We start from the raw sequence: 21,188 nt of genomic DNA on the forward strand, positions 1-21,188 counted from the left end.
AACTCTTGACCTCAGGTGATCCACCCAGCTCGGCCTCCTAAAGTGCTGGGATTACAGGCATGAGCCACCACACCCAGCCTAGTTAAGAGTTGTAATTACAGCTATGATTATTGTAGTTCTTCCTTTTATTAAATTTTTATTTTTGAATAATTTTAATTTTTATGGGTATGTAGTAGGTATATTTATGGAATATATGAGATATTTTTAATCTTTTTACACATAGGAATAAATGCCAATATTGTTGGAACACATGTACTTTATCAGAAACATTCTTAATAAGTGTCACTGTTCACTTTTTTTTTTTTTTTTTTGAGACAGAGTTTCACTCTTGTTGCCCAGGCTGGAGTGCAACAGTGCGATCTTGGCTTACCGCAACCTCCACCTTACGGGTTCAAGCTATTCTCCTGCCTCACCCTCCCTAGTAGCTGGGATGACAGGCATGTGCCAGCACGCCTGGCTAATTTTATATTTTTAGTAGAGATGGGGTTTCTCCGTGTTGGTCAGGCTGGTCTCAAACTCCTGACTTCAAGTGATCCACCCGCCTCAGCCTCCCAAAGTGCTGATATTATGGGCATGAGCCACTGTGCCCGGCCTCGCTGTTTCCTTTTTTCCCCCCCTTTTTTGAGATGGGGTCTCACTCTGTCACCCAGCTGGAGTACAGTGGCAGGATCCCAGCTCACCGCAGCCTCTGCCTCCTGGGTTCAAGCGATTCTCCTGCCTTAACCTCTGGAGTAGCTGGGACAGATGCACACCACCACACTCAGCTAATTTTTGTATTTTTGGTAGAGACAAGGTTTCACCATGTTGGCCAGGATGGTCTCCATCTCCTGACCTCATGATCCTCCTTCCTCGGCCTCCCAAAGTGCTGGGATTACAGGCATGAGCCACCCACCTGGCCTTTAAACCTTTTCTTATTCTATACTTAGGGTTCTTTTTACATTTCCTCAGCATTTTGTAATTCAATTCAACAAAGATTTAATGAGCTGCATGTGCCAATAGTGTGTTAAACATGATTCCTGCTTTGAGAGATAAGGTGACAAAGCTTAATTATATAAAATAACTGGAAAGTAAAATATAGTTGAATTTAGTGCACAAACATGGTTTTCTAGGGAAGCTTTAAGAGAAATTGGGATTAGCAAAATTTGAAACAGTAGGTCTCTGGAAATGGGCTTTGATTGATGAAATAATTTTGTATTCAGCAACTTAGTATTAAGTTGGCTTTCTTTATACCATAGCACATTGAAGACTACTATTAAGCCTAAAGTAAACTCATTTCTAGTTGGTTTTATAGGAACTGCTGTTCAGCATGACCTTCCTTTTTTTTTTTGTTTTGGAGACGGGGGCTCACTCTGTCACCCAGGCTAGAAAGAACAGTGGCGCAAACATGGGTCACTGCCACAGCCTCAACCTCCCAGGCTCAAAGCGCTCCTCCCACCTCAGCCTCCAGGAACCACAGGCATGCCACCATGCCCTGCTAACTTTTTAATGTTTGTGGAGACGGAGTCTCACAATGTTGCACAGGCTGGTCTCCAGCAGCTTGACCTGTCAAATCCTGGACACTTGATTGGTTTAACACAATTTTCATTTCGGGTCCTAGCCAGGCGTTGCTAGCGTATGCCTATAGTCCCAGCTGCACGGCTAAGGCAGGAGATCACTTGAGCCCAGGAATTCAAATCTAGCCATGGGAACATAGCAAGACCCTCTGTCTAAAAAATAAAAAAATTGGGGTCCTTGCCCAGTTATCTTGACCGTGTCACAGTATTTATTACCTGCCAACTTCATGTCCACTTTGGATTTGATCATTATGCCTTCTTTTTTAAGTCACTGATTATAATAGAACACAGAGTTGCTAGCAGACTCACTAAGGACCACTTTCCAGAGTGGGTTTGACCTGTTAACATCAATTATCTATAAACTTGTAGCTGATCTATCTATGTAGTAGCAACCAGCCTACATTCCCCACTGTGTCTGCAGCATGCTTTATCTTCTATTTGATTGAAGCACATCTGTATCCTGTCAACCATGTTGGTCTGATTCAGAAGTCATAGCTCTGTGACAAAAGGAAAAGGTTAGTGTGACCTGGTGTATAAGAATAAGTACCTACCAATTTATTTGTGTGTGTGTTTTTAATTAAAGTTATTGCAGAAGTGTTACCAACAATAACAAATCACAAGGTGAAGAAAGCTCTTTCTCCTTGGAATCCAACTTTATTTCCCATTTCCTTTTACAGCACTTGTCCGTAATAGTACATTTTGCATAGCTGTAACCTTATGATAGAAATAACTTAATATTTTGCTTTTTAGGTTTATTTATTTTATAGGCATGCTTTCATTTGGCTACTTAGAATTCGTAATTTTCATTTTAACCTCTGCATGTAATCTTATCAATTGGATGTGATATAGTTTACTTAACTATCATTCTGAAATTGGAAATTTGCATTGTTTCCTGATTGTTTACTGTTAAAGAAAACATTACTGTGAACAGCTACTCCCTTTCCTAAATTCTGAAAAAACAACATACCTTTAATTGCCAAACTTCCAGCTTTCAAGACTGTAGAATCTACAGGTTAATCTTAATATTATGGAAGAAGAAAATGTATATGAGAATCCATAAGGCCGTAAAAGAACAGATAATGTTCACCCAAATGGTAAAGAGATTTTTTTTAGCTTGGGTGTCAGAGAAGACTTCATGGAACTAGTTATTTTTGAATGGGCCTTGAATGATGAAAAGGATTTGAATATAGCGTTGGACTAAGAGTATTCTAGGTTGAAGAAACTATGAGCTCAGAGTTGGCAAAACCTCAAATGTGTACTGTGGACAGTGAGTGATACACCTTGGCTTAGAGTACAGAGGCTGTACCCTGTGTACTCTAGAGTCTGGCAGTTAGAGAAGCTGAAGGGGGATGGGTTACTGCCTTGAATACAGGCTGAGATATTTATAATGTAGTCATTAATAGTTGAGCCCTGATCAGAACTGTTTCAATTGATTAAGCTTTTTGTTGCTGTTTTTTTCCTTGATGAATTCCTCTTCCCTGGTTCCTTTCATATAGTAGGGTACTCTGGTACCTCCCTCTTTCGCTTCCTTCCTGCCTCCATCCCTCCCTCCCACGGGGTCCTGCCTAGTCACCCAGGCTGGAGTGCAGTGGCACAATCATAGCCCACTGCAGCCTCCAACTCCTGGGCTCAGATGATTCTCCTGCCTTAGTCCCATAGCTGCTAAGGTACTAGCTACTTAGTGCCTTAATACAGATGCACACCACTACACCTGGCTAATTTTTAAATTTTTTGTAGAGACAGGGTCTTCTTTTCTTACCTAGGCAGGTCTCAAACTCCTGGTCTCAAGTGTACCTCCCACTTGTGCCTCCCAAAGTGCTAGTATTACAGTGATGAACCGCTATACTCAACCAACTCTGATCTTTATTTAAGTGACTGAACTAACGAGTGATCATGATGGAACAAATATCCAATGGAAAGGGTCTGAAAGTATTTGCAGTCAAGGGCCACATGATCAGAAATTCTTATTGATATGGCTATGTTAATTTCTCAGTGATAACAGTGGCACATTTAGGGACTTTGAATGCATCCAAGCGTTGGACACACCTATCATGAGAGCCAAGTGTATTTGGAAGGTTTTATTATAGTATTTTCCACTGTGCCCCAGTATCAAGATATAGTTTTCATGGAATTAAAATTGAATGGATCAAAATTACATGTTAACTACATTCAGTTTCAATTACAATTACTGATCTAAGCCTGCTGGCATGACCCATGCAGCAGCAGTCAGGCAGCTTGTCCCCACTCGTCCCTTCTGTTGGCCCCACTTTCCTCATTCTTTTTTACCGCGTGTGTTTTATTATAGTCTTTTGACTTGCCAAGACTACCTTCAATTTTTTTTTTTTTTTTTTTTTTTTTTTGGAGACCAAGTCTCGCTCTGTTTCCCAGGTTGGAGTGCGATGGCACCATCTCAGCTCACTGCAATCTCCACCTCCCAAGTTCTCCTCCAAGCAATTCTCCTGCCTCAGGCTCTGGAGTAGCTGGAATTACAGGCATGCACCACCATGCTCAGTAATTGAGAGGTAGTTGGAATGGGGAGAGTGGAGTTGCCTTTTGAACTAATTTTTGTAGTTTTAGCAGCGATATGGAGACCATATTGGCCAGGCTAGTCTCGAACTCCTGACCTCAAGTGATCCTCCCGCCTCAGCCTCCCAGAGTGTTGGGTTTACAGGTGTGAGCCACTGCTCCTGGCTCTTAAAACGTTTCTTCAAATGAGATAGAGGAGTAAAGATTACTAGTTCACACATGTTAGGTGTTATGGTAAGATTTTTTTCTATATATCTCAAATAATATATAACTAAAAGGGATCACTAATGAAAATAATAATTCTGCTGTTTTGAGAGCTTTTCAGACTGTACTTGAAGTATTGTTTTCATTTCCAGGTACCAAATACCAAGAGGGATGTAGAGAAATCATAGTAGTTCAAGTAGTTCAAGTAGGCCACGATAAAACAGGAAATACAGGTGTAGTCACTGAAAGATTGGCCTGGAAAAGTGAAGATAAGATAGCTGTCTTTGAGTAGCTTACAGGGTAATTTGTGGGAGAGGGATTAAACTTGTCACATGTGATAAAAACTAGGACTGATTGTCAGAAACTTCAGGGGAACATATTTGGGACTCAAGAATTCTCTAGCTGTTATGGTTATCCAAAGATGGAATGGGCTGCCCTGGGAGGAAGTGAGTTTTAGAGTATACAAGGAGAGCTTAAACAGCTACTTTGGTAGAACTTCTTGACCCTCAAGTTTCCTTCTATCCCACTGTTGTGTGATTCTGTAACTATGAGGTTTCTGGTGTGAATGATGGGGAAATGGTTGGAATAGGGAGAGTGGAGTTGCCTTTTGAAGTGGATAATATATTCTTAGATGTGTTAATTTTTTTTTTTTTTTTTTTTGAGACGGAGTCTTGCTCTGTCACCCAGGCTGGAGTGCAGTGGCCGGATCTCAGCTCACTGCAAGCTCCACCTCCAGGGTTCACGCCATTCTTCTGCCTCAGCCTCCCAAGTAGCTGGGACTACAGGTGCCTGCCACCTCGCCCAGCTAGTTTTTTTTTGTATTTTTTAGTAGAGACGGGGTTTCACTGTGTTACCCAGGATGGTCTCGATCTCCTGACCTCGTGATCCACCCATCTCGGCCTCCCAAAGTGCTGGGATTACAGGCTTGAGCCACCGCGCCCGGCCAGATGTGTTAATTTTAAAAGGAAGTTGGCTCTCACAGCAGAGATGCCCTGGCATCCATTGTAAAGTGGTATTGGAGATCCAAGGAGAGGCCTGGCTTAGATAAGGTGGTCTTAGGAGTCCCAGGCATAAAATTAGTTTAAACCACACAAATTATAAATTAGTTGGCTTGCTGAGTAGAGAGTTTGTTCAAAGAGTATGAAGCTTCAAAGAATATCCATAAGAAGTAGTTCAGGAGATACTGAAATAAAGAGAATGATGGTCAGAAGGCCAGGAGTATAAGGAGAATAATACTAAGATTGGAGACAGTTGACAGAGGAGATACTAATCAGTGGCTTCAGATACCACAGAGAAATCACAGAGAATGAAAATTGAGAAAAAAAGCATTTAAGTTAGGAATATGAAAATTATTGTGATATTTCAAGGAATAATTTCAAGGAAGCAGTTCCCTGGAGCACAGGAGAGCCTAGATGTTAACGAAAGAGCACATAGTGAAGAAATGAGAAGCTACCTGTTTAAGAGATGTGAGGAAGCAAAGAAGGAGAAAATGTAGTAGCTAGCTGGGGAAGTAGACAAGAGGAAAGGGGGTGCCTTTCATTACGAATGGAGTGTTAAGTTGTTTGTTTTTAAGCTAAACCTAAACATGGTGAAGGCTTATCAGAGAGTTTAGTTTTTTTTCCTTGAGGCCTTGTGACACAATAGATTTTTTGCCATTTGTTTCCTATTACCCTTCCTAATAACCGCCACTAGGGGGAAATCTGAATCAGAGAGAAAAGTTTGGGAGTCAGACAGTTTGGCTTTGTGTCCTCAGTTTCTAGTTTAAAAAATAAATAAATAAAGGTGAGTGGGTCGTGGACACTCCAGACTCATCACCTTGGCAGTTAGGAGAGTAGGGTCCAGGACTCAGTGGTGGTCAAAGGATACTTTAGCTCTGCTTAACAGCAGTGTTGTAAATGTTTAAGGATGATATATGCAATAGATCACTTATGTAACTAAAATTATTTTTTAGGCAGCAGGTGAAAGAGGAGGCTTTAGTGAGAGTATCTGCTGGTTACATGATTGTCTTTGATTTTCAGTGTATCTCTATTCTTTGCAGGGTCTCTTCTCCTTACTAGTTGAAAGAATTTATTGCATTCCCAGAGACACTCATACAGAACACCAGTCAGAGGGGAAGATGTTTCCCTCCTGAGTGTGAGGCAGAATTGTGCCTAAAGACGAATTAAAAGAGTCATCCCAGAGAATTTGCTAGTGGACTTCTTGTGCTGTGGCACTAGAAATTGTTACCAGACCTTAAAGATTCCAAGCCTATCAGTTTTCAGGGGAATAAAACACTTAATACTCATGCCACTTAAATATTTCAGTTTAAGAAAACTATGAGCAAATATTTATGTGTGCGGTTTTAATTTTTGGTATAAAAATGCCAGTTGCTTCCCTACTAAGCCCAAATAGCCTATGCCATCTTAATTATCATTGGCATATCAATAAGGTCTCATAATTATTAAAATATTTTAATATTTAATAAACTTTAACAAAGCCCAGTCCCACTCATATCATTGGATTTTAGACCCAAAGATAGCTCATAGGTGAAACCACATTGAAAGATCCTTTTACAAATTTCCCTCTTCTCATGCTGTTTTGTGGAGTTTGTCTATGAGCAGCAGTGCAGTTTGGGGTGATTTAATTTTTGTTATTTTTTGTTTCTAATTTTTCTAAAAATCTCATGCTTTTTAAATAAACACTTAAAAAGCATTCGTTACTTTTGTAAACCAAAATTATTGAGAACTAATTTAATCATTAGTGGATTATTACAGAGTATATGGGTAATCATGTCTTGGTGTGGCTCAAGCCATATGACTGATCCATGATTTTAAAATATTTATGGTTTTACAGGTCGAGTCTATGCTGTCTTGTCAAAGAGAGAAGGTCGAGTACTTCAAGAAGAAATGAAAGAAGGAACAGACATGTTCATCATCAAGGCTGTGCTGCCTGTTGCTGAAAGCTTTGGTTTTGCTGATGAAATCAGGAAGAGGACAAGTGGCCTGGCCAGCCCGCAACTGGTATTCAGCCACTGGGAGGTAAAAATCCAAGTTCCCATTCATTCCTTTCCTTCACATCTATGGATCCATTCACTACGGAAGAGGCCAAGAGTAGCAAACAACGCAGATCATGCCATTTGGCATTCCTATGGCTCAGTCAAATGGACAGAAGAAAGCAAATGGCTTTTTCATCCAGATTGAATGAGCCTGAGATCATCTGTGGTTTTTAATAAACACACACACACATATATATACACACACACACACTCTCATTTGTCCTTTTTATTCAATATAAAATTTAAGATGCTGAAAATTTAATCCTTTTTTATCCAAATATATATTTTAGATTTTTAGAAGAAAATCACAGGCCTTTTGAATGTGAAATTTTAAGAATATTTTCTTCTAGGGAAAAAAAAATATTTCCAGCATTTAGAGGGGAACAGTTACACTTCTTGCAAGGGGTAGCTTTAAATTATTATGTATTGTGTATTCTTCAGTCCCCATTATGGAGATTCAAGGTTTCCATGGCTTTCAGGTGTTGTGGAATGAGAATGGAATGAAACGGCTACTCAGAACCCTTCATTGTCAGTGTAGATAAAAGGTAGATGAAAAGGCAAACCTTATCTGTAATCAGAAAGGAAAACTTAACAGATCCGCATTGCTGGGGAGAGAAGGAAAGATTGTGAACACACTATTGTAAGTTAGAGAAAAAATAATAACAAGAGGTAAAGATAAGGTCAGACCAGCCATCCTGAACATATCCGTAAAGTAGACGTTAACCAGCTAAGAAGAAGGACATTCAATTAGAAGGTGCCGCATGAGAAAAGGCTGGTAAAAGCAAACTGCAGGGCATGTGCAAAAAACAATTTGCTTTTCAAGAAAAAGCCTAAGGTCAGGAATCAAATTGTAAACTCAAGCATGTAAGGAGAAAGATTGTTTTAGGAAAGCAGTTTTTGTTGTTGTTTACAGAGAATTGAAATGACTTCACATTATTCCCTTTTACCATGGAGGCTTGTAAGGTAATGAAAGTAGCATTGACTTTGGAGTCAGAAAGTCCTGGTTTCAAATATTCTTCTACTTATTTGGACAAATCATGGACCCTCCCTGAGTTTTCCTCACCCCTAGTTCAAATATGTAACCTAGTGCCTGACATTGTGGCTGACCAGCCCTTGCTGATGCAAAGATTATTTCCTTGTAGATCATTCTCTGAGTCTATACCACATTCCTTTTGGCTTGCTCTCAGCAGTGTGGCATTCATTGCACGGGGCTTCACACAGATAATCCGTAGTTTTTTTTCTTAAACTCTATTTCAGCAAAACTCATGATTTAGCTTCAATGCTAAGCTGTTATCTTTCTCACTTTCTTTAGCCTGATGGGTCCATTTTTCCAGAACACTTTAAGAAGAGTTTAAATTTAGAAGAGAATGGAAAATGAGAATAATTGAGGGAGAACTTTCTTTTTAAAACAAAATTTATAATCAAGTGAATCAGTGAAGTAAAGAAGGGTGGCACTTTAGAAAAATTGACTTTGGACAGGGCAAATTTGATTTGAATTCAGCAAGTTCATATCATCTAAACTGATGCAAGTGAAGTTGTTAGTCCAGAGCACTCCATTGTGTCTGCTTTTCCTCTTTAAAAAAAAAAAAAGTCATATTCTTAATGTTTGGCAGAACCAAGGTTAATACTATGATTTAGGTTACATTTTTTTGGTCAGTACAAACTCTAGGTTTTAACAGTAATTTACTATGAATCTTTTCTTGACTTTTGCATGTTTCTCTGAAAACTTAATGGTGTTTTGATGGCTTTGCTGGCTTATCATATCTGATGAGATACTGCTGAATTTCATTATGCAGAAAACAGTACCCACCAAACATTTGTTTTTTAATTCCTGTGCTTGTGGGTAGTAATTTCTCATTTATCCAAAATTCTAACTTTTTAGTTTTGGTTTTGGTTTTGGTTTTTGGCATTCAGCTTTGATATAAGAACACAAACCAAGTGAGAAATATAAGGGATGGGTTTTAAAAGGCAGTGCCTGAAAAATAGGAACTATGTCTGTAGTGTAAATATATTACTGATGGCTCTAATGAAAACATCATTACAACATTCTCTACCACAGGTTTTAGTGACCAGATGTGTGATTGCAAAGCAATACAGCTAAATGATATTTAGAACTAGAGAGATTCAGTCCACTTCAACCTAATGACCTTGAGAGGGAGAATGCTTTCTTCATTGGCATTACCATTGCTGCAAACTGCCCTCAGAATTCACAAGTCATGTTTCTGAATATCTCAGAGATGAGAAGTCCATCGCATGAAGATGGCCTTGATTAACATTTGTGCATAAAACTGGGTTATAGTATGTTTGATCAGAACAAAGAGGATATAGGTTAAGTAATCACTGGGATTGTCTGTAAATGCAGATCCCAAATAGGCATTCAAAGCTGTTGAATGGCATCATTATTGGAAGAATGATTCATTTGAATTTGTAGATTCTTTTTTGTTTTAAAATCTCATCATTTTATAGTCAGTCTTATCCTCAAAAGTAATTTTTATAAAGCATATTTTTTTAGAAAAATGTATGAAGTTCCCTTCATTTCTTAGTTGTCTGATATATTAGGAAGCAGGTAAGACTGCTCTAATAAAGGGATCCCAAAATATAGTGGCTCAAATAAGGCAGAGATTACTTCTCTTTTGAGTCGAGGGAGGCAGACTAGGGCTGACATGTGGCTCACTGTGGTAGGAGCCCAGGCCCATTCTGGCTTGCTGCCTTTCTCAACACTTGGCTCCCATTGATTGTCCACAGTGGCTGTTCTACCTCCCCCATCACATCTGCATTCCAGCCAATAAGAATAGGGATGAGGAAGAGTAAGATATACTCCTTCCCTTTAAGGACACAAACTGAATCTTGCACACATTACTTCACCCTCATCCCAATGCCCAAAACCAGTCATCTGACCACATCTAACAAGGCGCCACCTAAGAAGGAGGCTGGGAAGTGTAGTCTTTAGGTCTATGGCCTGTTGTCTATTTTGATAAATAAAATTTGTTAGAATACAGCTGTACCCAATCATGTATGTATTTTCTATGGCTGCTTTTAAGCAGAGTAAAGTAGCTGTGATAGAAATAATATATGGCCTGCAAAGTCTAAGATATTTACTGTCTAGCTCCTTATAGGAAAAGTATGCCTCCACCTTCTGAATCTAGGTGGCTATAAGCCTACCTGAAATATCTATTACCAAAGAAAGGTAGAGAATGGATGTTTAGGAACAACTAGTATAAAAACAGGAAGATTTTACCAAATAGGCAGTTTTTGTTACCTGAAAGCCTTGATGGTTGTCCGTCTCTCCTTTATCCTTCAGAAATTAAAAAAAAAAAATCTTAAAATTGATCTTACACATTTAATACTTTTAAAAAATATTACTTTCTGACTTAGCTACATCTTGTTATTAAAAATAAGTCTCTTAATAACTTGAGAGAAAAATATTCTCAAGAAAAGTTTTGCCCTAGTTTTGTACCATCCTTCTGCCACGTCCTTGCCACCTGTCATGGTCCTGTTCCCAAAAGCTTCAAATTTTTGAAATCTTAAAAACTACATTATAATTAAATGTCATTGATCTGATGTTTTTTGGCTGTCTTGGTTTCTCCCCCATAGTTAGGTTTAGAAATAACACAGTTGTTGAGATATGGCTTCTCACTCCAAGGCACTTCTTTTCATTTGTATTCTACCACACCATATAATTTACAATCAAGAGCTTTTGAGAGAAAGTGCTTCAAAAAATAGAGAAAATAAAATTACAGGCATTTTTCCATGAGGAAACCTTTGAAGTCAGCAATCTCATAATTTCTCTTTCTATGTTTTACCCTTCTATGAAAAGGAAGAAAAGGAGCTAATAACAGACACCGAAAGAAAAAATATTACCAACCAGTGCTGTTGTACATATATGTCAGCATAACCTCAAGATTTGCCACTTATTACTGAGATTACCCTGAGGGGTGGGCTAAAGTTCATACCGGGTGAAGTGATTACAATACCACCAAACAAGTTTATTTTGGACATGGTATTTTCCACCTGCCAGCAGTAATCATAGTGAAAACTGGGCAAAAAATTGAAATGGAGCACCCAGAGCTTTTTCCTTCTAGGCTTTCTTTTCCCTTAATGCCTAGGGCAACAGTTTGCACTTGGGTGCCTTCTTAAGATTCGAAAATGGCATCCCCTTCAGGCTGTTGAGTTGCAAAACTACATTCTTACTCTAGGCCGCTGAATTCTGGGTGAGGAAGTGAGGGAAAAAAAGCACCTTTTTCTTCAGTTTGATATCAAGCCCCTCTCTGTGGCCTGGAGGGGCCTTTCTGTAGAGCACAAGCTGGACAACCATAAAAGGGTAGCTTTGTCTTTGCTCCACTAAGGAAATTCAAAACCAGCCTCAAGCTCTCTAGTGTTACTCCATCTCCCCTGTCCTCAGAGTTCGTTGGGCATGTTGAGGCAGGTGGCTTCAGGCTCTCCACACAGATGCAAAAGTAGTGAAGATGTCTTCATATAGTCATATGTTATTGGGACTTTTAACATTCCATCCTTACAAATAGGAGAGCCCAGGTATAAATGATTGGAAATAAGTTGCCCAAGATCACACAGCTAAGCGAGTAGAGAACTGGCATTGAAGGGAAACTGCCTGGCTCCAGAGCCAGTGCAGTTAACCCTCACACCACGTTCACTCTGGCCTCAGTGCCTGCTCCTCGATTCAGTGAAGTGCCAACCCCCTACTTCTCACTCTCTGGGTTTGATTCCAGACAGACTCACTTGGTTCTTCTCACTCATTGCATTCTCTCTGCTTGTTTCCTCACATATGAGGAACAGACCCCACCCCTCTCACCCTGTCCTCCCACCAGCAAAGCAGAATAACCAATTCTGAAAACAGTTTGTGTTTCTTACAAATGTTGAGAATTTTACCTTCAGAGAAAAGAGAATGATAACTTGTGGCCGGGTGTCTTAAAAAAAAAAGTGTTAAAAAAATTACAATAGTTTTTTTTTCATAGGAAAAAATTACCAAAAAGTATATTACCAAACATATTTTTTTACCAAAAAATATGTTCAAGGAGGTCCTATGCACCATTCACCCCTCCTTCCCCAATGTTACCATCTCTTATAGTACATTGACATTGATACACCCATAGCGCTTGTTCAGGTTTCACCAGTTATAATATACGCACTTGACTTAGCTAGTACCATTGTGCAATTTATGTTTGGATAAACTCAGTCTTCATGGCAGTCTGCAAACATGGCAAAGGGCAGGCTTTGGAGCCAGACAAATCTAGAATATGCCAGGTGCCTTACCATATGACTTTCATATATCTTCTTCAGTCTTCACAACAACCCTGTATCGGTTGATAGATTATGAGTGTTTTCAGCTGCAAGAACCATAATGCCAGAATAGTAATTGTTTAAGCAACTAGGGCTGGTACCATGGCTCAGGGACACCATCAAAGATGCAGGCTCCCTTTCTTCTGCTCTGTATATTCATGGGAGTTTGTGCGTCTGTAGTGCTATAAAAATGTACCACATATGTAGTTTTATGTAATCAAGATACAGAATTGTTCCATTACCACAGGCTTCCTCATGCTTCCCCTACATAGCTACACCTACCTTCACCCTGGGTGGGTGGCTTTTGACCAGTCAGGCTGTTTTGAGTGGCAACTACCTTCCCTCCCTTCCTCCTGCCCAGGCCCTGAGCCTACACTGACTCAGCCCGGCTGGTATCATGGTGACATTGTCTGCTGGTGAATGGTCTAGAATGAGCCTTGCTATCCTAAGCCCAGTGGCTAGTGAATTAGAATTGAGTCTCTGGAACTGCTGTGCCCACAAAATTGTAGCACACACCCTCTGACCCAGAAGAACCCCTTCAGATGGCCAGGTCCACAGGACCGAGCTTTCTCCCCACTCTTCCTTCTTACTGCAGTTTCTCATCTAAATTCCATCCATTCGCCCTTGTCTGCCACTCTGCCTACCCACGCCCCCACCCAATTCCTGGACCTTGTCTCCTTTTCTGCCCCTTGTTGCCAAACCTCTAATGGGGTTCCCTTCAAGACACTGCTTCTGTAGACTTGTTGTCACCCACCAGAATTGTTACTCTAGTGCTGATAATGCCTCTGTGCCCCCCCTGGCTGTTCTCACTTCTTACTGTCTGCCCTTTCCTTCAGGGACTCTTTTCTAAAAGATATTTCTAGTTGTTTTGTTGAGTGTCCATGAGCTATGTTTTAAAGTCTGTCCAACAGAGGCTTTTTTTGGTTCGCTGATAATGGTTTATTTAACTAGATAAAGACATGTAGGCTCACACTGGGGCTCCTTAGCACTCTGAAGGACTTCATTGTGTACCGGCAACTGCTGTTGCTGATGCAAAGCCTCTTGTTGGTCTGATTCATGTTCTTCTCTAGATGATCTGGCTTTTCTCTCTGATTTTCTCAGTACCTGCCTCAGCACCAGGACACAGGCAGCTGCTTTGTTTCCAACCTTTGTTCAAGAGCAAGAAGCACAGTTGTGGCTCACACCTCCCATTCTATAGTGTCTAGTAGGTCAGAATCGAGCCTCAGGAGATGCAGGTGCCCACAGATATCCAGCATTTCAACACTGTCACAAGGGGTGGATTATTTGTTATCTTGGTCCAAACTCAGTGAGGTTTTTCCATCTGAAGACTCTCATCCTGTTCTCTGTTTTTTGGTTTTAGAACTCCTGTTAGATATACCCTGTACATACTTGATGGCTCTTGACTTTCCTTTCAGACTTTTTTTTTTTTTTCTAATCTCCATCTCTCTGTGCCATATTCTGTATTCAGGGAAATTTCTTTAAGTCTGTCTTTTTAAAAATAATATACTGAGGTGTGAAATTCATACAACCTAAAATTGAACCGTTTTTTTTTCTTTTGAGATGGAGTTTCACTCTTGTCGCCCAGGCTGGAGGGCAGTGGCGTGATCTCAGCTCACTGCAACCTCCATCTCCCAGGTTCAAGAGATTCTCCTGCCTCAGCCTCCCAAGTAGCTGGGATTATAGGCATGCGCCACCAAGGCTGGCTAATTTTTTGTATTTTTAGTAGAGACGGGGTTTCTCCATGTTAGTCAGGCTGGTCTCAAACTCCTGACCTCAGGTGATCTGCCTGCCTCAGCCTCTCCCAAAATTGAACATTTTAAAGTAAACATTTTGCTGCATTTTTTCCATTCACAATGTCATGTACCTACCACCTCCAGAAAAAAAATTAAAAATTAGCTGGGCATGGTGGCATACACCTGTAATCCTAGCTGCTTGGTATGCCAAGGGAGGAGGATCTGTTAAGCCCAGGAGATTGAGGCTACAGTGAGCTATGATTGCACCACTGCACTCCAGCCTGAGCAACAGAGCAGAACTCTGTCTCTTCAATAAAAAAAATATGTAATAATAGCAAGAGTGTAGTTACGTGTGTTGATCTTTGTTGAGGTTGAGGACAAAGGCAAAATATTGATGGCAACGATATTAACACTCAGATATATCCTAGCAAAAATGAAAGCTTTTTAAAATTATATTATTAAAAATTAATAGTTTTCTTCCTTAGTGTTATGAACTGGAATTATGAGCAAAGAATAATAATGTATGTTACAAATTTTATTGACTCTACTTCCATTTGTTCACACCTCCCATGATTTTTCTTACTTTTTTTTTTTTTTTTTTTTTTATAAGATGGAGCCTCACTCTGTCGCCCAGGCTGGAGTGCAGTGGCACGATCTTGGCTCACTGCAACTTCCGCCTCCTGGGTTCAAGCGATTCTCCTGCCTCAGCCTCCCAAGTAGCTGGTACTATAGGCACATGCCGCCCCACCCAGCTCATTTTTTTTTTATTTTTTATTTTAGTAGAGACAGGGTTTCACCTTGTTGCCCAGGCTGGTCTCGAACTTCTGAGCTCAGGCAATCCGCCTGCCTTGGCTCCCAAAGTGCTAGGACTACAGGTGTAAGCCACCACGCCCGGCCAATTCTTCATACTTACTACCATTCCTAGCAAGCTTAGCTGTTCTTTGCCTAACTTTTTTTCATTAGCTAAGACTATATGAATTGGGGAGCTCAGTGAATAAGGTTTGAAATTAAAAATGCCTAACCTTGCACATTCTGTCATCTTCTTCTACAAGATCATTCCCAGTGACCCCTTCTGGGTGCCAACTACTGAGGAGGAGTACTTGCACTTCGGGGAGAAGGCTGACTCTGAGAACCAGGCCCGGAAGTACATGAACGCGGTACGAAAGCGGAAGGGGCTGTATGTGGAAGAAAAGATTGTGGAGCATGCAGAAAAGCAGAGGACACTCAGCAAAAATAAGTAGCTATCTACTATTGATGGATTCTTTTCCTTATAGTGAATTAAAAAGTATCATCAAGGGTTTAATATTGGGAAAATTTCTTTTTGCCACATTATCTCTGTTTATTCACTTTTAATAAAGTTGATCCATATAAATATTTTAAAGAGGATGTTAGAGAACATGTTCTCCAAGTGTGTTTTTAATTGGTTCTGGTTCAAGGCAAGAAGGTATAAATATTGCAGTGATGATTTATGACTGCCCTGTGTATAACCCCAGCAGTAAGATGTGTGGTCAGGGCTACCCACTTGGTGGTGGGGAGGTGATGTGCAGACCCACAGTGGGCAGTCTCCTCTGCACTGAGCAGCCACGCCGGGACTCACATTGTTTCTGCCTGTCATCACAGTGTCATAATTCTGAGTACATCGTCCACATAAACATCATGTGTGAATTTCAGAGTGGAAACATTTCATATTTAATCAGTGAATCACAGCATTTAACATTGTTTGGAGAGACCGCATACTTGAGAGAGCAGCTGCTTTTTAGTTAAACCAAGTCACCGTTACAGCTCATCCATCTTATGGTGTTGTCTTGCAAAACAGTATCATGTTCAATAGTTAGCCTGTAAATCTTCTGCTTTTACACCCACTCATAAATTTTATCATTCCTATTTAAATCAGTATTAATGGGAGTTATCCATATACCTTTTTCTTTTTTTTAAAAAAAAGGTAAATTTCTATAATTGTATTTGCTATTTCCTTTTAGCCTTACTTAGCTAATGTGCATGAGGTTATGGCTTTATTGTAAATATTTTTTCTAAATCTCAGTTGCCTCCTTCAGGATGATCTTCATATAAGGAACAAATGCAGTTCAGACAAAAATAGATTTTATATTTTTTGATGTTGCATAATTTTTATAGCCACTTAAAAGAAGGATTCCTTTTCATAGCATAAAATTATCAGACCAGACTTTGTTTTTAAAATACTTTAATGAGTTTTCGTAATAAACACTAGTTGTAGACATTTTATCTTTAAATCTTCAGAGCCCTGGCATAGCTAGTCAAATCTAGTTGACCTAGACTTTGGGGAAAATGTGGCTGGATAATTCACTGTTTAATTTCAACAGATTATAATAGCTGAGTTAGTTTAGGAGAGTTATATCATCTATTGGTTTATTTGAAAACTTTGATAACATAGGAAAAACCAGCACTTCAATTTATAGCATTTGTAAATAACATCATTCAAACTGCCAGATGTGCTATAAAATGTATACTTAGACTTAGATCAGCAAATTTTGCATTTAATAGAAAAAGTTGGAGAAAAAGATGCTCTTTCTGCAGTCTACTGGGCCCTGACAGATGTGCCAGTGTGGGGGAAGTGACATGTCGAGTTGAGAGATTGTCTCTCTTCCTTCTCCATGTTTGAGGGAGATAATAATGAGCAGGAAAGTGGCCACAAAGAGGCAGACCAAGGGATAGAGCCAATCTACCGTCTAAATAACCTACCTTATTGTGTAATTCATGATGAGACCTCAGTCATTGAAACCCCGTCCCCTTCTGTGACAGCATAGTAAGACTACGTTTTTACTGTGTCCAATGCCATGTCCAAACCCTAGCCTCTGTTTGTTGAATTCAGTAGAAGCCAACCAAAATGTTGTCAGTCCACAAGTAGAAGTGGGCTGGCTTCCACAAGTAGAAGTGGGCTGGCTTTTACAGAGGGGCTGGCTTTGTATACTCATTTATAGATAGGCTTCAGAGACAGTGAGGAAGGCTAGGTTGAGGAAGCCACAAAACCAGGGCTTTCACTCTTGGAGAATTTTTTGCATTGGGGTCCAGAGGTAGCTATCCTTCTACTCAGGGGACAGGCATAGACAACACCAGCATAATGCCTTTTCCCAGCCATCCCTGGAGTCGGTGGGTGAGGGGAGGAGACTCTGGGAAGGGCCTGGGCTCCAGCCCCTACTGGAGGATGAGCTGCAAGCAGTCTGGAGACCATCACCAATGCCCTCTGACAGGGAGGCTGTTTCCTGTGTCAGATTTTCCATAGACTGGAAGGGAAATTCCCTTCTATTGGAACTTTAGTGAAGAATGCCTGGCACCAGAGAGGGCAATTCTCCTGCCTCAGCCTCCTGAGTAAGTGGGATTATAGGTGCGTGCCACCATGCCCAGCTGATTTTTTGTATTTTTAGTAGGGACAGGGTTTCACCATGCTGTCCAGGCTGGTCTCGAACTCCAGGTCAGGGACTTTTTATATGTATTTGATCCTCACACTTGTATGAAACAGGGATAAGGAAATTCATTAGAGCCTGGTGAAAGTTAAGTTCACAGCCCACGCTCCCATTTTTCATTCCATCGTACCTCTTGGTAAGCCCTGCTGTAGTGCATTACACAAAGATTCCCATGATTATTGCCTGATACTGTTAGGATCAGAGAAGTCATCAGTAGATGCTGAATATTCACTATGGTAGAGGAGGACTTGGGGGCATCTTTATTTGTATTCTGTGCCTTGAACTTAGGTAAAGCTACCAATGTCCAAGGTTCAAAATCATTATCTGGACTGACTCAGTTTTATTGACCGGTAAGTTTAGAAAAATAGTGGATTTCAGAAATTAGGTTAACCTTTGTACTTGGAGCTGAGAATAGGGATCTGGATGTAAAAGGTCTCTTTTCTCCTACCTTAGAAAAGCCAAATAAGGCTCAGAGCTATGGCGAGCTTGTCCCAGGAGTCAAAGCCCTTCGGGTGAATAGATTATCAAATCTGGGAATTAGAAGGTCTTCCGTTGTCAAGTAGTCAAACTCTTCCTTTCTTATTAACACAAAGAACATTGTACACTTTCTGAGCTAGAAAAAAATTCGTTAAAATAAAGACAAGAATTTATTTATTTATTGAGACAAGGTCTCTCTCTGTTGCCCAGGCTTATTAAGGCAAAGAACATTATACGCTTTCTGAGCTAGAAAACAGTTCATCAAAATAAAGACAAGAATTTGTTTGTTTGTTTGTTTATTGAGACAAGGTCTCACTCTTTTGCCCAGGATAGAGGGCAGTGGTGCCATCACAGCTTACTACAGCCTTGACCTCCCAGGCTCAAGTGATCCTCTCATCTCAGCCTCCCTAGTAGCTGGGACTACAGGTGTATGCCACCATGCCTGACTAACTTTTATATTACTTGCAGAGACAGGGTCTTGCCATGTTGCCCAGACTGGTCTGAAATGCCTGAGCTCAAGTGATCCACCCACCTCGCTTCCCAAAGTGCTGAGATTACAGGCATGACCCACCGCACCTGGCACCTGGCCAAAGACAATAATTTAGATCAGGTTCTAAAAACAAGATAATGAACACATGAAACAGACCATGGAAGCACTAAGACCTTCTTTTGATCCTGTTTTATGTATAAAGGGCCTGCAGCCCAGAGGGCATCTTCTAGTTTTAGGAATAAATTTTCCACTTTGTGGCAAATCTGTCTTGCAGGTCACAAGCAGAGCCATTTGCAATAGCCTTTAGGGAGCCAAGGTAGCTCCTACCAAAGAAGAGGGGCGAGAAGGAGTGAGGGGGAGGAATAGAAATAAAGGTTCCCCAGAAACGCCAGAAAGGGCCTGGCCTCCCAACTTGGACATCTCTGGGCCAGAGGTGAGGGCACAGACTTGATCGTGAATAATGGGGATGGGATTTGCTACCAGCCGCAGGTCCTCTGGGCCTTCTGGCCTTACTGAGGAAATTCCAGAGAGCCAGGCCATTGGATTCAGCCCCACAGGTCCTCCCTTGGTCCACCTCACCCTCACCACCCTCAAGGGCTGGGATTGTTTAGCTTGGGGAATCACATTTAGCCTGTGGGTTTTATACATCTCTGCCAGGTATTTGGATCTGCCTATGCCTAAGATTATTTTGTATGATTCAAGTTCATGGCAAAAAGACGTAACAGCTCTAATTCTCCTGTCCCAGATTTCACTGTGATCTCATCGAAAGAATCAACCTTTAATATGCAGTTTTAAGTGCCTTTTTACCTTAGCTGCAGCTTCTGCCTTTTTGCAGAATCAATGATCTTGAATTTGTATTTATTAATTTACAAATTCCACTATTTTCGAATTGTAGAACTTTTTCCAAAGAATTACTTATGTTGTCTTCTTGAGGAAAACATTCCAGTTGAGCCACAAAGCCCTCATGTTGTACTATATAGCGATGGGATCAGGTACAAGGAGACAAGAGTTGAGAAGCAAGAGAGTCCTGGGTTCTGTCACTTCTAGCCAACGTGGGGCAACTCAATCTCTTTAAGCCTTACATACCTCATATTTAAGATAGGGGATAATTCCCCATATGCTGTGGGGAGGAGTAAATGAAATAATCTGTGTTAGGACACAGTACCTGGCATATGGTGCCCAATATATTAAAAAGAATTGTTGTTTCTGTGTTTATTACAATTTTTAGGCAGTGCAAATGCACTGAGAAGGTATATGAATTCAGACCAATTAAAGAATCAGTTAATCTAGTGTGACAAAAATTCAAACCACATATTTACTTTATTTTTCTCTAATGATGGCTTCCTGTCCAGCTAGCCTTGAACAGTCTAGGCCTGGGAAGGAGGATGGCCTACACTCTATTCCATTGCATTTTCTAGAGGTCAGATTTTACACTATAGTCAATGCCGCTGTCAGATTAGGAGCTGTCTGTCCCCAAGGCATAGCAGGTGGGACTGGCTACCTCAGGACCCCAATGCAGTTGGCTTTTGGACAGTGGCCCTGCTACTCAAAACAAAGCAAATAAGCCCTCCCACCCCATGCCAGTGTCACGTACACACGGGGCTGCCAGCTGCCCTTCATTCATTCCTTGTGAATCCCCAACAGTCACCGGTGACAGCTGAAAGAGGAGCTCCTGGGAAGTGCTTAGCAGCACCATGTGGGCTTGACCTAGCAAGTGTTGAACAAGAAACAATTTCTTGTCTGCATGGCCCTCCCTGGCATTCCCAGTTCCTGAACCAACCCTACCCCCAACTCTGTTTCTCTCCCCTCTGCTTTGGAAGCAGCACCCATGCCTACTCTGGACCTCGCCTCAGACCTGGAGAGTTTAAACTCCACTGTGCCCTATTCTCACCTGTCTTCCCACAACTGCCAGCCCACCATTTCTCTCACTTTTTAACCCCATTTTGGCTTCATTTTCTTTGCTTTCCATTCTGGACCCTAATACCAGTCTGTCCAAAGACTCACCAACACACTGATCATCTTCCCCATCCAGCCATGCCTGCCAAACACAGCCATTCCTCCACACTGACTTTCTTGGAGGCACCTGTTGCCTTCATTGCCAGAGCCAAAGTTTACTATCAGTCAGTCCCCTGCACCTCTTCAACACCTCTGCCACCGTGGCCCCTCCCTCCTTTCAAAGAGCAGGAGGGACAGGGAACCATAGAGGAAGCAGTTCATAGAAAAGCAGCAAGTGGGGGTAGGGCAGAGCAAGATGGCCGAATAGGAACAGCTCCAGTCTCCAACTCCCAGCACGAGCGACACAGAAGACCGGTGATTTCTGCATTTTCAGCTGAGGTACTGGGGTCATCTCACTGGGGAGTGCCGGACAATCGGTGCTGGTCAGCTGCTGCAGCCCAACCAGTGAGAGCTGAAGCAGGGTGAGGCATTGCCTCA

The 21,188-nt window shown here is 41.1% G+C and overlaps 1 protein-coding gene across 2 annotated transcripts in view; it reads left to right on the forward strand.

Annotated features, from left to right (window-relative positions):
* The window catches only part of EFTUD1 (elongation factor Tu GTP binding domain containing 1), a 147,271-nt gene extending 131,531 nt beyond the window's left edge, over window positions 1–15,740 (forward strand). For both annotated transcript variants that reach the window (XM_011938355.1, XM_011938356.1), the window contains 2 exons: window positions 7,116–7,300; window positions 15,401–15,740. In XM_011938355.1, coding sequence (XP_011793745.1) covers window positions 7,116–7,300; window positions 15,401–15,589 — 374 coding nt within the window. In that variant the 3' untranslated portion in view covers window positions 15,590–15,740. The remainder of the gene's footprint in view (window positions 1–7,115; window positions 7,301–15,400) is intronic.
* The last annotated feature ends 5,448 nt before the right edge of the window (window positions 15,741–21,188 follow it).

The sequence above is a fragment of the Colobus angolensis genome, unplaced genomic scaffold, assembly GCF_000951035.1.
Source record: "Colobus angolensis palliatus isolate OR3802 unplaced genomic scaffold, Cang.pa_1.0 Scaffold172, whole genome shotgun sequence".
In the NCBI taxonomy this organism is placed as follows: Eukaryota; Metazoa; Chordata; class Mammalia; order Primates; family Cercopithecidae; genus Colobus; species Colobus angolensis.